This window comes from Salmo salar, chromosome ssa09 (genome assembly GCF_905237065.1).
Source record: "Salmo salar chromosome ssa09, Ssal_v3.1, whole genome shotgun sequence".
NCBI classification, from domain to species: domain Eukaryota; kingdom Metazoa; phylum Chordata; class Actinopteri; order Salmoniformes; family Salmonidae; genus Salmo; species Salmo salar.
In genome coordinates, this window is record NC_059450.1 from 144,593,715 (window position 1) to 144,615,445 (window position 21,731).

General features: G+C 48.0%; 1 protein-coding gene across 1 annotated transcript in view; it reads left to right on the forward strand.

The window, feature by feature from the left end:
• The window catches only part of LOC106613194 (roundabout homolog 1), a 333,867-nt gene extending 312,611 nt beyond the window's left edge, over positions 1 to 21,256 (forward strand). Inside the window, exons 23-30 of the mRNA XM_014215221.2 lie at positions 193 to 309; positions 2,953 to 3,097; positions 3,547 to 3,807; positions 4,447 to 4,922; positions 5,661 to 5,825; positions 19,214 to 19,489; positions 19,664 to 19,873; positions 20,017 to 21,256. Of these exons, the coding sequence (XP_014070696.2) occupies positions 193 to 309; positions 2,953 to 3,097; positions 3,547 to 3,807; positions 4,447 to 4,922; positions 5,661 to 5,825; positions 19,214 to 19,489; positions 19,664 to 19,818 (1,595 nt within the window). The 3' untranslated portion in view covers positions 19,819 to 19,873; positions 20,017 to 21,256. The remainder of the gene's footprint in view (positions 1 to 192; positions 310 to 2,952; positions 3,098 to 3,546; positions 3,808 to 4,446; positions 4,923 to 5,660; positions 5,826 to 19,213; positions 19,490 to 19,663; positions 19,874 to 20,016) is intronic.
• The last annotated feature ends 475 nt before the right edge of the window (positions 21,257 to 21,731 follow it).

Genomic DNA, 21,731 nt, shown 5'->3' on the forward strand with positions numbered 1-21,731 from the left:
ATTATTTAGATGTGTTGTTACATTATGTCAGTTCAACTCTAACAGTCTCTATGCATCTTTTGATATCATAATGTCCCCTTCTGTCCTTCATTTTCATAAGCTATCTGTACTTTTCTAATGCGATAATGTAGTGTATGCTGCCCTGCGACCCACCTTCATCATGCTTACCATCCTCCTCCTCTCCCCTACCAGACCACTATAGAGGAGGGGACAGTCCCATGGCTTCCACCATCCTCTATAACCAGGCCCACGAGCCCCACACAGGGGGATCCTACAACAGCTCTGACCGCGGCAGCAGCAGCACCTCCGGTGAGAGAGGGGGGAAGGAGGGGGGGACAGGGACAGACAGGGGTTATCATATCCACAGCCAGATGGCTGGTGTTTTACTGCCTGGATGTTCAGTCAATCGCTCTTGTTGTTGTTGTTGTTTCCAGTTCATTATTATTTCTATAAAACCACTTAATCACTTTCAACCAAAAGCTCCATTTCTAAATCATTATTTTCCTCAAAAGCAATAAATCATAGTGGGACTAATAATGCATGATGCTTTAAAATGGTAATTTTGATTAATTTCCATGTCAGTCTCTTGAAGAGAAATGAAAAGCAGCCTTCAGTGGAGGGAAAATGGAGAACATAAAGAAAGAGAAGAGAAACATGACAACAATGGGATGAGAAACATCAGGCTTCAGTTTCCAGTCTGTGTGTCAGTTCCCATTCTGTGTGTTCCCATTCTGTGTGTTCCCATTCTGTGTGTTCCCATTCTGTGTGTTCCCATTCTGTGTGTTCCCATTCTGTGTGTTCCCATTCTGTGTGTTCCCATTCTGTGTGTTCCCATTCTGTGTGTTTTCTAAGTTCCCATTCTGTGTGTTCCCATTCTGTGTGTTCCCATTCTGTGTGTTCCCATTCTGTGTGTTCCCATTCTGTGTGTTCCCATTCTGTGTGTTCCCATTCTGTGTGTTCCCATTCTGTGTGTTCCCATTCTGTGTGTTCCCATTCTGTGTGTGTTTCCAGTCTGTGTGAGTTCCCATTCTGTGTGTTCCCATTCTGTGTGTTCCCATTCTGTGTGTTCCCATTCTGTGTGTTCCCATTCTGTGTGTTCTCAGTCTGTGTGTTCCCATTCTGTGTGTTCCCATTCTGTGTGTGTTTCCAGTCTGTGTGTCAGTTCCCATTCTGTGTGTTCCCATTCTGTGTGTTCCCATTCTGTGTGTTCCCAGTCTGTGTGTTCCCATTCTGTGTGTTCCCATTCTGTGTGTTCCCATTCTGTGTGTTCCCATTCTGTGTGTTTCCAGTCTGTGTGTGTTTCCAGTCTGTGTGTGTTTCCAGTCTGTGTGTGTTTCCAGTCTGTGTGCAGTTTTCCAGTCTGTGTCAGTTTCCCAGTCTGTGTCAGTTTCCCAGTCTGTGTCAGTTTCCAGTCTGTGTCAGTTTCCAGTCTGTGTCAGTTTCCCAGTCTGTGTCAGTTTCCCAGTCTGTGTCAGTTTCCAGTCTGTGTGTGTTTCCAGTCTGTGTCAGTTTTCCAGTCTGTGTCAGTTTCCCAGTCTGTGTCAGTTTCCCAGTCTGTGTCAGTTTCCAGTCTGTGTCAGTTTCCCAGTCTGTGTCAGTTTTCCAGTCTGTGTCAGTTTTCCAGTCTGTGTCAGTTTCCCAGTCTGTGTCAGTTTCCCAGTCAGTGTCAGTTTTCCAGTCTGTCAGTTTCCCAGTCTGTGTCAGTTTTCCAGTAAGTGTCAGTTTCCCAGTCTGTGTCAGTTTCCCAGTAAGTGTCAGTTTCCCAGTCTGTGTCAGTTTTCCAGTAAGTGTCAATTTACCAGTCTGTCTCAGTTTCCAGTCTGTTTCAGTTTCCAGTCTGTGTCAGTTTCCCAGTCTGTGTCAGTTTTCCAGTAAGTGTCAGTTTCCTAGTCTCTGTCAGTTTCCCAGTCTGTGTCAGTTTTCCAGTCTGTGTGTGTTTCCAGTCTGTGTGTGTTTCCAGTCTGTTTCCAGTCTGTGTTTCCAGCCCGTGTGGCTCAGTTGGTAGAGCATGGTGTTTGCAACGCCAGGGTTGTGGGTTCGATTCCCACGGGGGACCAGTACGGAAAAACATGTATGAAATGTATGCATTCACTACTGTAAGTCGCTCTGGATAAGAGCGTCTGCTAAATGACTAAAATGTAAATGTAAAATGTATACATGTGCTGAAGTTTAAGTGTGTGTGAGCAAAATTCAATCCCATGGGCTGTTAACAGAAAATGAAATACCTTGTTTATGAGTGTTTTTCTGTCTTGTGAGCTAGTCACTGGACGTTTTATTTGGTTCTTCCTTGTTGCTCAGACAGTTTTTAGTAAAAAAACATTCATTTACCGTCCCCTTCATTGCTGCGAAGAGGAGGATAATCTCATCAGAGCTGCAGTGTTTGTTTCTGGACAAGGACTAATGACACACACATTCCAGAGGGAATGCAACACTGCCTCCATAACGCCCAGGATCCATTCTGATATTGTATATGAAGTTCAGCTCATTAAAGAGCAGCCCTCTGTGCTCGCTGAGCTCACAGCTCATTGGTTTCTCATTCTAATTGGCTGCTGTTAATTGGCCTCTGATGTTTCCTGCTTTTTTTTCACGTTTTTCTATTTTCTCTTGGCAATGGTGAACATTAGTTGAAAAATGACTGTGTTTTTGATGGCATGGCTGGCATTAATTAAACGTTGAGAGATAATGTGCGTGGTGCATTTTTGCGACGTCCATAAAGAAAGGGGGTGCCATTAGCTGACATGCTCTCGTGTAAAATGATAATTTTTTTATCTGTGTAAATCTTGCGCTGTAATTAGCCCTGTTTGTTCCTATTTTATTATCTGCTGTCGATGTATTAATTTCGCTGCTGATTTAACGTGCATCAAGAATGTAGATGGTTGTGAGACAGAGGAGGATGTGGGAGTGGGGATGTGTGTTTCTGACTGAAGGACTTCTTTGTTCATGTTTTTGCAGGGAGTCAAGGTCAAAAGAAGGGAGTGCGCACGCCCAAACCACCCAAACAGAGCGCAATGAACTGGGCTGACCTTCTACCTCCTCCCCCTGCTAACCCACCTCCCTGCCACAACATAGAGGAGTACTCCCTGTCCATGGACGAGAGGTGGGACATGTCTACACACACACACACACACACACACACACACACACACACACACACACACACACACACACACACACACACACACACACACACACACACACACACACACACACACACACACCTCCCTGCCACAACATAGAGGAGTACTCCCTGTCCATGGATGAGAGGTGGGACATGTCTAACACACACACACACACACACACACACACACACACACACACACACCTCCCTGCCCCTCGACCCTTTCCTTCCATTTACTGAAAGAGTGTCAAATTTGCCCTAGGCATTTTTGTTCTATTGTGTATCAATGCTAGGTTCATGTCAAACCTTTCCCTTTACCTTGGTAGCAGCACAACATGAATATGTACTAGCGATATTGTTCCAGCTATGAATGTTTTTGTCACGTTGAGTGACATCCAACTAATCAGCATGTTTCACTGTGTTGACAGCTATGACCCAGACATGCAGTGCTCCCTGCCCCCCTCCCGCATGTACCTGCAGCCAGACGAGCTGGAGGAGGAGGAGGAGGAGGAGGAGGAGGAGGAGATGGAGAGGGGTCCCACTCCACCTGTCAGAGGGGCTGCCTCGTCCCCCGCCGCGGTGTCCTACAGCCACCAGTCCACAGCCACCCTCACCCCCTCTCCCCAGGATGAGCTGCAACCCATGCTCCAAGACACAGCAGACAGTGTTGGCTCTGGACACGAGCACAGGTACTGGGGGGTGTTATTATGGATTCAAATAGACTCTGATTGGCTGATATACAGTGGGTATCATAAGTATTCACCCCCCTTAGAATGTTTCACATTCTATTGTGTTACAAAGTGGGAATTAAATATATTTAATTGTAATTTTTGGGGTTCTGTGATCTACACAAGATACTCCATAATGTTAAAGTGAAAATAACATTCTATACATTTTAAATAAAATGAAAATAATAATAACTAAAATATGGTCGTTGCATAAGTATTCACCCCATAAATGAGTTCAGTTAGACCTAAATGACAGAGTGAAACATATACAGAATCAAATATACTGAATCATAATATATCAAAGAATATATCAAAACATGCAAGGCACTAAAGTCATGCAAAGAGGTGTTTCTAAAATATATTCTTAGTACTTATCTATTCAAGGTGTATTATTGATTTACGTTTCATTCATCTTTTGTGTAGATCGTTGACAAAAAAATGATACTAAATATATTTTAATCCCACTTTGTAAAACAATAAATGGGTGATACCCACTGTAGTAATGATTTCAATAGTAAAAAATGCAATCATATTTTATAATTGATTTATATAATTGATTTCTCATACCCTACATTAAGAACATGTCTCCTGCTGTTTCAGACGCCATGCAGTGAGCCCCCCTCCCCGGCCCCTCTCCCCCTCACACACCTACGGCTACATCTCCAGCCCACTGTCCCTGGACACAGACGGCATGGAGGAGGAGGAGGAGGAGGAAGGGGACGAGACAGACGCGGAGGTGGCCAAGGTGCACCACCACCACACCCACCTTCCCCACCCCCATCACCCCCAGCAGATGCACCCCAGGAGGCTGCTGCTGCGGGGCCTGGAGCAGACGCCAGCCTCCAGCATGGGGGACCTGGAGAGCTCTGTGACGGGCTCCATGATCAACGGCTGGGGTTCGGCATCCGAGGAGGATAACGCCTCGTCAGGGCGCTCCAGCGCCGTCAGCTCCTCAGACGGCTCTTTCTTCACAGACGCTGACTTCGCCCAGGCAGTCGCGTCTGCTGCAGAGTACGCAGGCCTGAAGGTGGCCAAGTACACCAACCACACGCAAGGCCAGGAGGGAGGCCCCGGAGGTAAGCACATCTATTCCTCACTAATATATTGTCACTTTATCAAGAAGGCACAAAACTACCTTCAAACTTCCATAATGTTTTAAAAACCAATACTGGTTACCTTCAGACGAGTCACTTGATACTTGTGGGGGTCGTAGAGCAAAACGGAGAACACCATCGTGTTCGTGAGAGTCTCCCCTTTCCATAGAATAGTCAGAATAGTTTGAACGCTGTTCGGACACTACAGATGTTTTCGTGAGAAGACTGATTTTCTGCGCCTTTCACCGCAGATGCGGAAGTGTGACACTGGAGGATGCGGTGGATTGAGACGCAGCCAATACAAAACAGATAACTCTAGCTTAAACTGATATCTCCAGTTTAAACTGATATCTCCAGTTTAAACTGATATCTCTAGTTTAAACTGATATCTCCAGCTTAAACTGATATCTCCAGTTTAAACTGATATCTCTAGTTTAGGCTGGGTTTCTGTACAGCACTTTGAGATATCAGCTGATGTACGAAGGGCTATATAAAAATAAATTTGATTTGATTTGATATATCCAGCTTAAGCTGATATCTCCATCTTAAATTGACAGATTTTGATGGGGACATTTTGTTTATGTAACTTAGATTGATGCACTGGTGTGTCAACCGACTCTAGGGGGTTCACTTTTATGAATCCCTTATTCTGCAGCCCACTGACAGAGGGGAAACCTTTCATGGTTTCATGCACCTTACCAAATGTGTATTTTCCTTCAGGACGAAAGTATCAAATGACCCCTTCAGGTCACCGTCCTGGCAGCCCCCTGTCCACAGACAGCAACATGAGCACGGCCAACATGCAGAAGAGGCCTCCTAAGAAGCAGAAACAGCACCCTGCAGCGGGCCACCCAGGGCTCCAGCGACGAGAGGCCTACCCTGAAGGTATAGTACAGAACCACACTCTGCTCATTCATCACTAAAGTACTGTACGAGGTGGAACATCATAATGAGGACTAGAGTTGTACAATGGATCCATCTGTATTCTAGTCCCCTAATACTGTAATAACTCATAATGAGGACTGGAGTTGTACCATGGATCCATCTGTATTCTAGTCCCCTAATACTGTAATAACTCATAATGAGGACTGGAGTTGTACCATGGATCCATCTGTATTCTAGTCCCCTAATACTGTAATAACTCATAATGAGGACTGGAGGTGTACCATGGATCCATCTGTATTCTAGTCCCCTAATACTGTAATAACTCATAATGAGGACTGGAGTTGTACCATGGATCCATCTGTATTCTAGTCCCCTAATACTGTAATAACTCATAATGAGGACTGGAGTTGTACCATGGATCCATCTGTAATCTAGTCCCCTAATACTGTAATACATCATAATGAGGACTGGAGTTGTACCATGGATCCATCTGTATTCTAGTCCCCTAATACTGTAATAACTCATAATGAGGACTGGAGTTGTACCATGGATCCATCTGTATTCTAGTCCCCTAATACTGTAATAACTCATAATGAGGACTGGAGTTGTACCATGGATCCATCTGTATTCTAGTCCCCTAATACTGTAATACCTCATAATGAGGACTGGAGTTGTACCATGGATCCATCTGTATTCTAGTCCCCTAATACTGTAATAACTCATAATGAGGACTGGAGTTGTACCATGGATCCATCTGTATTCTAGTCCCCTAATACTGTAATAACTCATAATGAGGACTGGAGTTGTACCATGGATCCATCTGTAATCTAGTCCCCTAATACTGTAATAACTCATAATGAGGACTGGAGTTGTACCATGGATCCATCTGTATTCTAGTCCCCTAATACTGTAATACATCATAATGAGGACTGGAGTTGTACCATGGATCCATCTGTAATCTAGTCCCCTAATACTGTAATAATTCATAATGAGGACTGTTGTTGTACCATGGATCCATCTGTAATCTAGTCCCCTAATACTGTCATACCTCATAATGAGGACTGGAGTTGTACCATGGACCCATCTGTATTCTAGTCCCCTAATACTGTCATACCTCACTACCCAGCCCCACCCATGTGATGTATGGCATGGTGCCTGCCTGAGACGGTGTCCAGGACTGAGTGTGAGTGGGTCATAAGTCAGAGCTTTTAATCATCTTCCCCTTGTGCGTGTGGCATCACTTCCAATCTGTGGTGGTGCTGAGCAGAACAGCCTGGGGTAGATGGTAGGGGTATGGAGGGGGTCTGTCTCAGGGGACTACTGTCCAGCTCCAGCCCGTTCTGCTGCTGCTGAAACTGGGATGTCTTCCACTCCAGCCAGCCACTAATGAAATTACCCCAGGTGCTCTGGCTCTTATTGAAGTGGCCCCCTGGCCTCCACTCCAGAAGCCAGGAATAAACAAAGCAGGGGCCAACTACAGAGTAACAACGCACCGCACCAGGAATATGCTTATCCTTGTCAAAGTGAAGGATGTCAATTTTAAGGGTAGTTATTGTAGCTTTATTTGTGGCCTATGTGTTAGTTTTAGTTCTGTTTCCTCTGGGAGTGTGTGTGTGTGTGTGTGTGTGTGTGTGTGTGTGTGTGTGTGTGTGTGTGTGTGTGTGTGTGTGTGTGTGTGTGTGTGTGGAGCTGGCTCTCCTCTTACTGTGAGGTGTCCTTGTGTGTTGGAAGCACTTGACAGGGAGATTTAATATCCAGCCCCACTCTGAGCCAGACCAGCTATCACTGCACCAAATCCTACCCCCTCCTCCCTTCATCCCTTCATCCTGCCTTCCACCCCATCCCCTCCCTTTGAAGTAATCTCTCCATCCCTCACTCTGCTCTCTTCCAGCTCCCTCCATCTCTCCTCCCTCCCTCCTCCATCACTCCCCCTCTTTGTTCCCTATGTGTGTCTGAGAGGAGTGAGGAGAAGAGGAGACAGACAGTTGTCCAGCCCCAGCCTGGTCTGGTCGCTGATTGTATTCCATCTGCAGTGGGGGGCTGGGTGAGTGATGGAGAGGTGATAGGGAGGAGAGAGATGATAGGGTAGGAGGGAGGTGATAGGGGAGGGAGAGAGGTGATAGGTTATGGAGAGAGGTGATAGGGTAGGAGAGAGATGATAGGGGAGGGAGAGAGACGATAGGGTAGGAGAGAGGTGATAGGGGAGGGAGAGAGGCGATAGGGTAGGAGAGAGATGATAGGGGAGGAGAGAGGTGATAGGGGAGGGAGAGAGATGATAGGGAGGGAGAGAGGTGATAGGGGAGGGAGAGAGGTGATAGGGGAGGGAGAGAGGTGATAGGGTAGGGAGAGAGGTGATAGGGGAGGGAGAGAGGTGATAGGGGAGGGAGAGAGATGATAGGGTAGGAGAGAGATGATAGGGGAGGGAGAGAGGTGATAGGGTAGGAGAGAGATGATAGGGTAGGAGAGAGGTGATAGGGGAGGGAGAGAGGTGATAGGGGAGGGAGAGAGGTGATAGGGTAGGAGAGAGACGATAGGGGAGGGAGAGAGATGATAGGGTAGGAGAGAGGTGATAGGGGAGGGAGAGAGATGATAGGGTAGGAGAGAGGTGATAGGGTAGGGAGAGAGATGATAGGGTAGGAGAGAGGTGATAGGGGAGGGAGAGAGGTGATAGGTTATGGAGAGAGGTGATAGGGTAGGGAGAGAGATGATAGGGGAGGGAGAGAGACGATAGGGTAGGAGAGAGGTGATAGGGGAGGGAGAGAGGCGATAGGGTAGGAGAGAGATGATAGGGGAGGAGAGAGGTGATAGGGGAGGGAGAGAGATGATAGGGAGGGAGAGAGGTGATAGGGGAGGGAGAGAGGTGATAGGGGAGGGAGAGAGGTGATAGGGTAGGAGAGAGGTGATAGGGGAGGGAGAGAGGTGATAGGGGAGGGAGAGAGATGATAGGGTAGGAGAGAGATGATAGGGGAGGGAGAGAGGTGATAGGGTAGGAGAGAGATGATAGGGTAGGAGAGAGGTGATAGGGGAGGGAGAGAGGTGATAGGGGAGGGAGAGAGGTGATAGGGTAGGAGAGAGACGATAGGGGAGGGAGAGAGATGATAGGGTAGGAGAGAGGTGATAGGGGAGGGAGAGAGATGATAGGGTAGGAGAGAGGTGATAGGGTAGGGAGAGATGATAGGGTAGGAGAGAGGTGATAGGGGAGGGAGAGAGATGATAGGGTAGGAGAGAGGTGATAGGGGAGGGAGAGAGATTATAGGGTAGGAGAGAGGTGATAGGGTAGGAGAGAGGCGATAGGGTAGTAGAGAGGTGATAGGGTAGGGAGAGAGGTGATGGGGGAGGAGAGAGGTGATGGGGGAGGTTAGAGGTGATGGGGAGGAGAGAGGTGATGGGGGAGGAGAAAGGTATATAAGGAGAGAGGTGATGGGGAGGGGAGAGGTGATGGGGAGGAGAAAGGTATATAAGGAGAGAGGTGATGGGGAGGAGAGAGGTGATGAGAGAGGTGATGGGGAGGAGAGAGGTGATGGGGAGGAGAGAGGTGATGGAGGAGGAGAGAGGTGATGGAGGAGGAGAGAGGTGATGGGGGAGGAGAAAGGTATATAAGGAGGGAGGTGATGGGGGAGGAGAGAGGTGATGGGGAGGGGAGAGGTGATGAGAGAGGTGATGGGGAGGGAGAGAGGTGATAGGGTAGGAGAGAGGTGATAGGGGAGGGAGAGAGATTATAGGGTAGGAGAGAGGTGATAGGGTAGGAGAGAGAGGTGATAGGGTAGGAGAGAGACGATAGGGTAGTAGAGAGGTGATAGGGTAGGGAGAGAGGTGATGGGGGAGGAGAGAGGTGATGGGGGAGGTTAGAGGTGATGGGGAGGAGAGAGGTGATGGGGAGGAGAGAGGTGATGAGAGAGGTGATGGGGAGGAGAGAGGTGATTGGGAGGAGAGAGGTGATGGAGGAGGAGAGAGGTGATGGGGGAGGAGAAAGGTGATGGGGGAGGTGAGTGGTGATGGGGGAGGTGAGAGGTTGATGTATCTTCATGTATTTATTTCCATAGTAGTATGAGGATTGGCCCCCCTGCTAGCTGTGATGGGGAGGAGAGAGGTGATGGGGGAGGAGAAAGGTATATAAGGAGGGAGGTGATGGGGGAGGAGAGAGGTGATGGGGAGGAGAGATGTGATGAGGGAGGAGAGAGGTGATGAGAGAGGTGATGGGGAGGAGAGAGGTGATGGGGGAGGAGAGAGGTGATGGGGAGGAGAAAGGTGATGGGGGAGGAGAGAGGTGATGGGGAGGGAGAGAGATGATAGGGTAGGAGAGAGGTGATAGGGGAGGGAGAGAGATTATAGGGTAGGAGAGAGGTGATAGGGTAGGAGAGAGGTGATAGGGTAGGAGAGAGGTGATAGGGTAGGAGAGAGGTGATAGGGTAGGGAGAGAGGTGATGGGGGAGGAGAGAGGTGATGGGGGAGGTTAGAGGTGATGGGGAGGAGAGAGGTGATGGGGAGGAGAGAGGTGATGGGGGAGGAGAAAGGTATATAAGGAGAGAGGTGATGGGGAGGGGAGAGGTGATGGGGAGGAGAGAGGTGATGAGAGAGGTGATGGGGAGGAGAGAGGTGATGGGGAGGAGAGAGGTGATGGAGGAGGAGAGAGGTGATGGAGGAGGAGAGAGGTGATGGGGGAGGAGAAAGGTATATAAGGAGGGAGGTGATGGGGAGGAGAGAGGTGATGGGGAGGGGAGAGGTGATGAGAGAGGTGATAGGGGAGGGAGAGAGATGATAGGGTAGGAGAGAGGTGATAGGGGAGGGAGAGAGATTATAGGGTAGGAGAGAGGTGATAGGGTAGGAGAGAGGTGATAGGGTAGGAGAGAGGTGATAGGGTAGGAGAGAGAGGTGATAGGGTAGGAGAGAGACGATAGGGTAGTAGAGAGGTGATAGGGTAGGGAGAGAGGTGATGGGGGAGGAGAGAGGTGATGGGGGAGGTTAGAGGTGATGGGGAGGAGAGAGGTGATGGGGAGGAGAGAGGTGATGAGAGAGGTGATGGGGAGGAGAGAGGTGATGGGGAGGAGAGAGGTGATGGAGGAGGAGAGAGGTGATGGGGGAGGAGAAAGGTGATGGGGGAGGAGAGAGGTGATGGGGGAGGTGAGAGGTTGATGTATCTTCATGTATTTATTTCCATAGTAGTATGAGGATTGGCCCCCTGCTAGCTGTGATGGGGAGGAGAGAGGTGATGGGGAGGAGAAAGGTATATAAGGAGGGAGGTGATGGGGGAGGAGAGAGGTGATGGGGAGGAGAGATGTGATGAGGGAGGAGAGAGGTGATGAGGAGAGAGGTGATGGGGAGGAGAGAGGTGATGGGGAGGAGAGAGGTGATGGGGAGGAGAAAGGTGATGGGGAGGAGAGAGGTGATGAGAGAGGTGATGAGAGAGGAGAGAGATGATGAGAGAGGTGATGGGGAGGTTAGAGGTGATGGGGAGGAGAGAGGTGATGAGAGAGGAGAGAGGTGATGAGAGAGAGTGATGGGGAGGAGAGAGGTGATGGGGAGGAGAGAGGTGATGGGGAGAGAGAGGTGATGGGGAGGAGAGAGGTGATGAGAGAGGAGAGAGGTGATGGAGAGAGGTGATGGGGAGGAGAGAGGTGATGGGGAGGATAGAGGTGATGGGGAGGAGAGAGGTTGATGTATCTTCATGTATTTATTTCCATAGTAGTATGAGGATTGGCCCCCTGCTAGCTGTGATGGGGAGGAGAGAGGTGATGGGGAGGAGAGAGGTGATGGGGAGGAGAGAGGTGATGGGGAGGAGAGAGGTGATGGGGAGGTGAGAGGTTGATGTATCTTCATGTATTTATTTCCATAGTAGTATGAGGATTGGCCCCCCTGCTAGCTGTGATGGGGAGGAGAGAGGTGATGGGGGAGGAGAAAGGTGATATAAGGAGAGAGGTGATGGGGAGGAGCGAGAGGTGATGGGGAGGAGAGAGGTGATGGGGAGGAGAGAGGTGATGGGGAAGGAGAGAGGTGATGAGAGAGGAGAGAGGTGATGGGAGAGAGGTGATGGGGAGGAGAGAGGTGATGGGGAGGAGAGAGGTGATGGGGAGGTGAGAGGTGATGGGGGAGGTGAGAGGTTGATGTATCTTCATGTATTTATTTCCATAGTAGTATGAGGATTGGCCCCCCTGCTAGCTGTGATGGGGAGGAGAGAGGTGATGGGGGAGGAGAGAGGTGATGGGGAGGAGAGAGGTGATGGGGAGGAGAGAGGTGATGGGGGAGGCGAGAGGTGATGGGGAGGAGAGAGGTGATGGGGAGGAGAGAGGTATATAAGGAGAGAGGTGATGGGGAAGAGAGAGGTGATGGGGGAGGATAGAGGTGATGGGGAGGAGAGAGGTATATAAGGAGAGAGGTGATGGGGAGGAGAGAGGTGATGGGGAGGAGAGAGGTGATGGGGAGGAGAGAGGTGATGGGGAGGAGAGAGGTGATGGGGAGGATAGAGGTTGATGTGTAGGGAGGATTGGCCCCGTAGCTGTGATGGGGAGGAGAGAGGTGATGAGGGAGGTGAGAGGTATATAGAGAGAGGTGATGGGGAGGATAGAGGTGATGGGGAGGAGAGAGGTGATGAGAGAGGAGAGAGGTGATGGGGAGGAGAGAGGTTGATGTATCTTCATGTATTTATTTCCATAGTAGTATGAGGATTGGCCCCCCCTGCTAGCTGTGACCCCCTGCTGTCCATTGCATTGGAGGTCAAAGCGAGAGCAGTAATCCACACAGGACAGGACAGCCATAAATACCCAGAAATAGCATTGGTTAACAGGGCAATTAAAAGACAGGGGTAGAAGTGGACCAAACCCCCTCTCTCCACTCCCCTTCCCCCTCGTTGATGCTCATTTAGTCCTGTTTGCTCAGTGGATGGTGAGATGACCAGGTATGAGGTTATTTCCCCATGTGGTTCACATGCTGGTCTAATGCCTGTTTTAACTTCCACACTCAAGTTAACCCTTTCCATTCCATCTTTGCTAAAATCTTAATTTAGCAAATACATGTATCCATACATCAGTATAGGCGTCCAATGTGGGAATTAAATCTACAAACTTGGTGGTGTATTCTCTTACCAACTGAGCCATCGTTGAGTCCCTCTTTAAAACTTTTTAGGGATTGGGGGCAGTATTTGGAAGTTTGGATGACTGAGGTGCCCAATCGCGTATTCAATGTGCTTTCTCCGTCAAGTTATTTTGAAATCTGACACAGCGGTTGCATTAACCTATCACATTGGTTAAAAAAGGTTATACATGCCAACATATTAATCAAGAATTAGACAAAGTGATCGTGTCAGGCGAAGATTATATCCAACCTTTTGACCATTGCAACATTTGATGTACAGTCACTTTCTCTGTGGTTGTCTCATAGTGTTCACAGCTGCAGATGCCTCATCGGGATTTGTTATTCCCCATCATTTCCAACTTGGTCAATGAGCGTCATCACTATCTTTCCTTTGTGGTACTTCGATCATGATTACCAGCTGAGATAAACGTTTATGAGTTGATTTTACTCCTGGCTCAGAGTTTGTGTGTGTCATCCTAAAACCTACTCTGAGCTGCGAGTTTTTTAAGTCTTAAAATAGGTTTTTGTCCTCACCTCCATGTGTCCATAAATCTGCCTGGCTGTCCTCTCCTCTCCTCCTCCTCCTGTAGTGGGCTATATCTCACAGACAGTGGCATTGATCTGATCCTGACTGAGGTAGGAGGCAGGGAGACATAAAAGAAGCTGCAGACACTTTCCGTCGTATGATATCGACTGACCCAGTGTGTATTCAGGAGGTGTGTTGTGTTGTTTTTCTATTGTATTTTTATTTCTCCTTTATTTAACCAGGTAGGCTAGTTGAGAACAAGTCCTTTATTTAACCAGGTAGGCTAGTAGAGAACAAGTCCTTTATTTAACCAGGTAGGCTAGTAGAGAACAAGTCCTTTATTTAACCAGGTAGGCTAGTTGAGAACAAGTCCTTTATTTAACCAGGTAGGCTAGTTGAGAACAAGTCCTTTATTTAACCAGGTACGCCAGTTGAGAACAAGTCCTTTATTTAACCAGGTAGGCTAGTTGAGAACAAGTCCTTTATTTAACCAGGTAGGCTAGTTGAGAACAAGTCCTTTATTTAACCAGGTGGGCTAGTTGAGAACAAGTCCTTTATTTAACCAGGTAGGCTAGTTGAGAACAAGTCCTTTATTTAACCAGGTAGGCTAGTTGAGAACAAGTCCTTTATTTAACCAGGTACGCTAGTTGAGAACAAGTCCTTTATTTAACCAGGTAGGCTAGTTGAGAACAAGTCCTTTATTTAACCAGGTAGGCCAGTTGAGAACAAGTCCTTTATTTAACCAGGTAGGCTAGTTGAGAACAAGTCCTTTATTTAACCAGGTAGGCTAGTTGAGAACAAGTCCTTTATTTAACCAGGTAGGCCAGTTGAGAACAAGTCCTTTATTTAACCAGGTAGGCTAGTTGAGAACAAGTCCTTTATTTAACCAGGTAGGCTAGTTGAGAACAAGTCCTTTATTTAACCAGGTAGGCTAGTTGAGAACAAGTCCTTTATTTAACCAGGTAGGCCAGTTGAGAACAAGTCCTTTATTTAACCAGGTAGGCTAGTTGAGAACAAGTCCTTTATTTAACCAGGTAGGCTAGTTGAGAACAAGTCCTTTATTTAACCAGGTGGGCTAGTTGAGAACAAGTCCTTTATTTAACCAGGTAGGCTAGTTGAGAACAAGTCCTTTATTTAACCAGGTGGGCCAGTTGAGAACAAGTCCTTTATTTAACCAGGTAGGCCAGTTGAGAACAAGTCCTTTATTTAACCAGGTAGGCCAGTTGAGAACAAGTCCTTTATTTAACCAGGTAGGCTAGTTGAGAACAAGTCCTTTATTTAACCAGGTAGGCTAGTTGAGAACAAGTCCTTTATTTAACCAGGTAGGCCAGTTGAGAACAAGTCCTTTATTTAACCAGGTGGGCTAGTTGAGAACAAGTCCTTTATTTAACCAGGTAGGCTAGTTGAGAACAAGTCCTTTATTTAACCAGGTACGCCAGTTGAGAACAAGTCCTTTATTTAACCAGGTAGGCCAGTTGAGAACAAGTCCTTTATTTAACCAGGTACGCTAGTTGAGAACAAGTCCTTTATTTAACCAGGTACGCCAGTTGAGAACAAGTTCTCATTTACAACTGCGACTTTGCCAAGGTAAAGCAAAGCAGTGCAACAAAAACAACAACACAGAGTTACACATGGGATAAACAAACGTACAGTCTACAACACAATAGGAAAATCTATATACAGTGTGTGCAAATGAAGTAAGGAGGTAAGGCAATAAATAGGCCATAGTGGCAAAGTAATTTCAATTTAGCATTAACACTGGAGTGGTAGATGTGCAGATGAGGATGTGCAAGTAGAAATACTGGTGTGCAAAAGAGCATTAAAAAACTAAAACAAAACACAACTATGGGGATGAGGTAGGTGGTAGGTTGGATGGGCTATTTACAGATGTGCTGTGTATAGCTGCAGCGATTGGTAAGCTGCTCTGACAGCCGACGCTTGAAGTTAGTGAGGGAGATATAAGAGTAGAGATGCTAGGCGGGCGGGTGCGGGCAGCGATCGGTTGAAGAGCATGCATTCAGTTTTACTAGCGTTTAAGAGAAGTTTGAGGCCACGGAAGGAGGGTTGTATGGCGTTGAAGCTCGTTTGAAGATGTGTGAATTAGACCTTCCTGATTCAACCAAAGCTCCATAGTAAAAAGTTCCTACAGTGTGTGATTCAGCTCACAGCATACACAGTGGAACAGTGGTGGAAAACACGATGGACATTGGGATGCTGGGTGTGAGCGGCATATGGATGCTGGGTATAATCGGCATCGTGATGCTGGATGTGAGCGACATTGGGATGCTGAGTGTGAGCAGCATTGGGATGGTGGGTGTGAGCGGCATAGGGATGCTGGGTGTGAGCGGCATTGGGATGGTGGGTGTGAGCGGCATAGGGATGCTGAGTGTGAGCAGCATTGGGATGCTGGATGTGAGCGGCATAGGGATGCTGGGTGTGAGCGGCATTGGGATGGTGGGTGTGAGCGGCATTGGGATGGTGGGTGTGAGCGGCATAGGGATGCTGAGTGTGAGCAGCATTGGGATGCTGGATGTGAGCGGCATAGGGATGCTGGGTGTGAGCGGCATTGGGATGGTGGGTGTGAGCGGCATAGGGATGCTGAGTGTGAGCAGCATTGGGATGGTGGGTGTGAGCGGCATAGGGATGCTGGGTGTGAGCGGCATATGGATGCTGGGTATAATCGGCATTGTGATGCTGGATGTGAGCGACATTGGGATGCTGAGTGTGAGCAGCATTGGGATGGTGGGTGTGAGCGGCATAGGGATGCTGGGTGTGAGCAGCATTGGGATGCTGGATGTGAGCGACATAGGGATGCTGGGTGTGAGCGGCATTGGGATGGTGGGTGTGAGCGGCATAGGGATGCTGAGTGTGAGCAGCATTGGGATGCTGGATGTGAGCGACATAGGGATGCTGGGTGTGAGCGGCATTGGGATGGTGGGTGTGAGCGGCATAGGGATGCTGAGTGTGAGCAGCATTGGGATGCTGGATGTGAGCGGCATAGGGATGCTGGGTGTGAGCGGCATTGGGATGGTGGGTGTGAGCGGCATAGGGATGCTGAGTGTGAGCAGCATTGGGATGGTGGGTGTGAGCGGCATAGGGATGCTGGGTGTGAGCGGCATATGGATGCTGGGTATAATCGGCATCGTGATGCTGGATGTGAGCGACATTGGGATGGTGGATGTGAGCGGCGTTGGAATGGTGGGTGTGAGCGGCGTTGGAATGGTGGGTGTGAGCGGCGTTGGAATGGTGGGTGTGAGCGGCGTTGGAATGGTGGGTGTGAGCGGCGTTGGGATGCTGGATGTGAGCGGCGGGAATGGCTGATTGCTATGTTTATTAACTTTGTTATCCTGTGTGGATTATGGGCCGTGCCGGCTGACAGAGCTGACCCATCACTCAACTGGGAGGCTGATTAAAAGATGAAAAGCCATCGATCGAAAGCAGAGCAGACAAGGCTTTTCTCAGGCAGCGTGTTTTGCTTGGACGGGTGTGTGTGTGTGTGTGTGTGTGTGTGTGTGTGTGTGTGTGTGTGTGTGTGTGTGTGTGTGTGTGTGTGTGTGTGTGTGTGTAGAGGTTTGAGCACTCAGGCAGCCCACCAGTCAGGCTCATATGAATAATGGCTCAAGGACAGACATCATTGATTCATCGACAGGGGAAGTGGAGCAGGTCCGAGAGCCAGCTGCTGACCGTCACGCTCCCGTCTGCTAACCCTCTCGCTCTCCTCCATCTATCCTTCTCCTCCATCTCTCTTTCTCCTCAATCTCTCTCCTCCATCTCTCTCCTCCATCTATCCTTCTCCTCCATCTCTATCTTTCTGCTGCATCTCTCTCCTCCATCTCTCTCTTGCTCCTCCCTCTCTCTCTGTCCTCCCTCTCTCTCCTCCATCTCTCTTTCTCCTCCATCTCTCTCTCTCCTCCATCTCTCTCTCCTCCATCTCTCTCTGTCCTTCATCTCTCTCCTCCATTTCTCTCTCTACCCAGGTCTTCTTTCTCCCACCTCTGCTTCTCCTCTGTCTCCCCTTCCTCCTCTCTCTCTCACCTCTTTCCCTTCACTCTTCTCTCCCTTCCTCCATATTCCATTGATCCCTCTCTTCCTGCTGTTCCACCTTATCTCCCCACTATCTCCCCTCTCTGTCGTCTCAGTCCAGAGTACTTCCACTTGGCCTGGCTGTGTGTACACACTATAGTCCAGAGTCCTTCCACTTCTACTTGGCCAGGCTCTGTGTACACAGTACAGTCCAGAATACTTCCACATGGCCAGGTTGTGTGTACACAGTAAAGGGTAATCCAGAGTGCTTCCGCTCAGCCAGGTTGTGTGAACACAGTAAATACCAGAGTACTTCCACTTGGTCAGGTTGTGTGAACATAGTACAGCTTTGTTTGGTCTCACCTTGCAGGTGCAAGATAACTGAGTGATAGTTAATGTACAGTATGTTAGCTGGTAGCTCTAATGGCTAGGCTCTAATGGCTAGTGTCTAATGGCTCTAATGGCTCTTATGGCTCTAACGGCTCGAATGGCTAGGCTCTAATGGCTAAGCTCTAAGGCTAGGCTCTAATGGCTAGGCTCTAATGGCTCTAATGGCTAGGCTCTAAGGCTAGACTCTAATGGCTAGGCTCTAAGGCTAGGCTCTAATGGCTAGGCTCTAATGGCTAGGCTCTAATGGCTAGGCTCTAAGGCTAGGCTCTAATGGCTAGGCTCTAATGGCTAGGCTCTAATGGCTAGGCTCTAATGGCTAGGCTCTAAGGGCTAGGCTCTAAGGCTAGGCTCTAAGGCTAGGCTCTAATGGCTAGGCACTCAATGGCTAGACTCTAATGGCTAGGCTGTAATGGCTAGGCACTAATGGCTAGGCTCTTATGGCTAGGCTCTAATGGCTAGGCTCTAAGGCTAGGCTGTAATGGCTAGGCACTAATGGCTAGGCTCTTATGGCTAGGCTCTTATGGCTAGGCTCTAATGGCTAGGCTCTAAGGCTAGGCTCTAATGGCTAAGCTCTAATGGCTAACCTCTAATGGCTAGGCTCTTATGGCTCTTACGGCTAGGCTCTAATGGCTAGGCTCTAAGGCTAGGCTCTAATGGCTAAGCTCTAATGGCTAACCTCTAATGGCTAGGCTCTTATGGCTAGGCTCTAATGGCTAGGTTCTAAGGCTCTAATGGCTAAGCTCTAATGGCTAGGCTCTAAGGCTAGGCTCTAATGGCTAAGCTCTAATGGCTAAACTCTAATGGCTAGGCTCTTATGGCTAGGCTCTAATGGCTAGGCTCTAAGGCTAGGCTCTAATGGCTAAGCTCTAATGGCTAACCTCTAATGGCTAGGCTCTTATGGCTAGGCTCTTATGGCTAGGCTCTAATGGCTAGGCTCTAAGGCTAGACTCTAATGGCTAGGCTCTAATGGCTAGGCTCTAATGGCTAGGCTGTAATGGCTAGGCTCTTATGGCTAGGCACTAATGGCTAGGCTCTTATGGCTAAGCTCTAATGGCTAGGCTCTAATGGCTAGCCTCTAATGGCTAGGCTCTAATGGCTAGGTTCTAATGGCTAGGCTCTAATGGCTAGGCTCTAATGGCTAGGCTCTAATCCAGAGCATTTTAACTCTTGTCTCTTACATGACACACCCTAACGTGAGTTTTGAACTGAGTATCTAATGTCCTCCTCTTCCTGTGTTTATCTTCCATCTCACACCCTAACGTGAGTATTGAACTGAGTATCTAATGTCCTCCTCTTCCTGTGTTTATCTTCCATCTCACACCCTAACGTGAGTTTTGAACTGAGTATCTAATGTCCTCCTCTTCCTGTGTTTATCTTCCAGATCTGCCCCCCCCTCCCATCCCCCCTCCAGCGGGGCTCAAGTCCCCCACACACCCCTCCAAGACAGCCCTGGAGACCCGGGGGGTGATGTCCCCCAAGGCAGGCGAGGGCAGGGACAGGAGAGGGGGCTCAGGAGGAGGGTACCGGCCACGGGAGGGATCGGACCCCCGTACCAGCTCCTCAGAGCGCCGGGAGACCCAGGACAGACAGAAAAACCCTCGCGCAGGGAAAGGGAACAAACAGGAGGGGGGCAGCACCAAGGCACGCCAACACCCAGGTACAGAGAACACCTAGGGACATGGAACTAATGACATTTAACCTAGCAGTATATTGTTCTTTCTGCTCTGTAGACATGCCACTCTGACAGTGCATTTTTAGATTGTGAATAGCTGTAGGTATTGTGTTGAAGGACATGAGTTCTCAGTGTGTCTTCTCTCCTCTTTTGTCCCAGGACCAGAGGACATCCTGCCCTACAGCCGCCCCTCCTTCCCCACGGTCCACAGTCCCCGAGACAGGGACCCCAGATCCTCCAGCTCTACGTCCTCCCGGGGCTCAGGGGGGCGGCAGAGAGGAGAGGGGGGGGGCAGGGGCCCGCAGGAACCCTAACGACATGGGCCTCAACACCATGGGGGCCTTCCAGCCAGGAGACGATGACTTAGAGGTACAACACTTGTCGACTGGCTAACTGTGTTACTGTAGATTTAGTATTGGTGGGTTACTGAGCAATGGCTTAGTGTAATCTAGTGTACTGTGTATATATTTGTATGCTTGCTGAAACGTCTGTTGTGTTGTGTCTTTCCCCAGATGGTGGAGAGCTGAAGTACTAGACGGGATGAACAGGAAGTACTGTCCAGAATGAAGTTTCCAAGAAGAGGAATGCTGTGATCGTTCCTCTGCCTATTTTAAATATCTCAGTATCTCACCATCATGTTTGCTGACAAATACTGTACATCAATTGTGTTTCAATACATCTGGAAAAAATACCAATTGTTTTTCTAATTTATCATTTTCTATGTCCATTTTAAAAAAGAAAAAAAATGCCAAGCAAAATACCCTGTAGGATGTAATGTTTTATTCCAAGGCAATAGGGAGTAACAGTGGACTCCAAGTACTGGCACGATCGACTTGGCTTGCCTCGGCAAGCACTGTGGGAAGCCCTGCCCTTACAGCCAGGTGTTACTGTAATGAGATGAGCTACAAGCAGAGGGGTGGACTGTCTTGTAAATATACCTGTACACATAATGTCCTTTTGTATAGCGTCCATCGTGGTACTTGGTTTTCTTTGTGTTCTTTGTTTTATTTTGCGAATTATTATTTTATTATGCCAGTAAATATAATTATTTTATCGTTTTCCATCCATGTTGTAAATTGCTATATTATTTAGCCGTCCCAAGAAAGTGCCACTTTGGGATTGTTCTTCTTCACTGTTTTTTCTTTGTGTCGTTGTCAATGTTTGTTATTTGTTTTACTTTGGTTTTAAAAGCACAATCACTAAACTTTATTTTAAGCCATTTTTATCTATTAACCTTTTTGTCTTACTGGAGGAATACAGGTATGACAAAAGAGTCTTGTTAATCCTGATGATGACGAAGATGATGATGATGATGTTGGTAAAGGTGATAAACTGTTTATGATGGGCGTGGATTGAAAGGAGACTTCCTGTGTCATGATTGGCTCATTTCAGATTCTGATGCTAGCTCATGTGAGGACCTTCAACACAGAGAGTTATTGTGGTTCATAGCAGCAATGTAAATGTCTTTCTGAATTGACCGTAGTTCAATCCATTGCACATTAATTCAAACGGTGACATTGTCTACTAATGCACTTAAAAGAATGTAACATACAGAAAATGGGCGACACCTTGTGAATCTGGAGAGGCCGTGATTGGACAAGGAGAGTCTCTTTTCCAGAGAAGGGTTTGGTCGGTGGATCCCTTCTCTGAGGAGAGAGGGTTCTGTTGTTTATTCGTAGGACATCTGCAAACATTTGTTTCGTAAAGCAAAAAGATAAATAACTTTATGAATAAAAAATGTTCAAACTGTTAGCGCTCCCTCCTTTTTTTTCTGATATCAGAAGGACATGGGGGGACTGCATGTCCCCTAGGGTGTCCCCTGGGGTGTCCCCTGGGGCCTCTCTCTCGCTGAAGCTCTCCTCGCTACATTTGAAGATCAGAGCTCAGAGCTTTGGTTGATATTTGAAGTCTGTGTGACGCCTGGGTCTGCTACTCCAAACACAAAGGCTCTTAGCTGCGCTACAGACCAAACCATATTGACTGGCAACTTTTGTGCTGTTCATTTACCTGTTTGGATGCAGTTTAGTTGAAGGGTAGTGAGCAGGCTGTGCTCTCTAAGGGACACAAGTGTTGTTGTTCTGCGTATTGGTTGTATCTCATTAAAAAGGCTATTACTCTATTGTTAGCCCTACAGTTACATACTGATGATTCGCTAATCCCAAAATGTTGTTTTCTCCCACATCATTTACCAAAAATATCCTTAAATACCAACAACAGTCTCTTATTG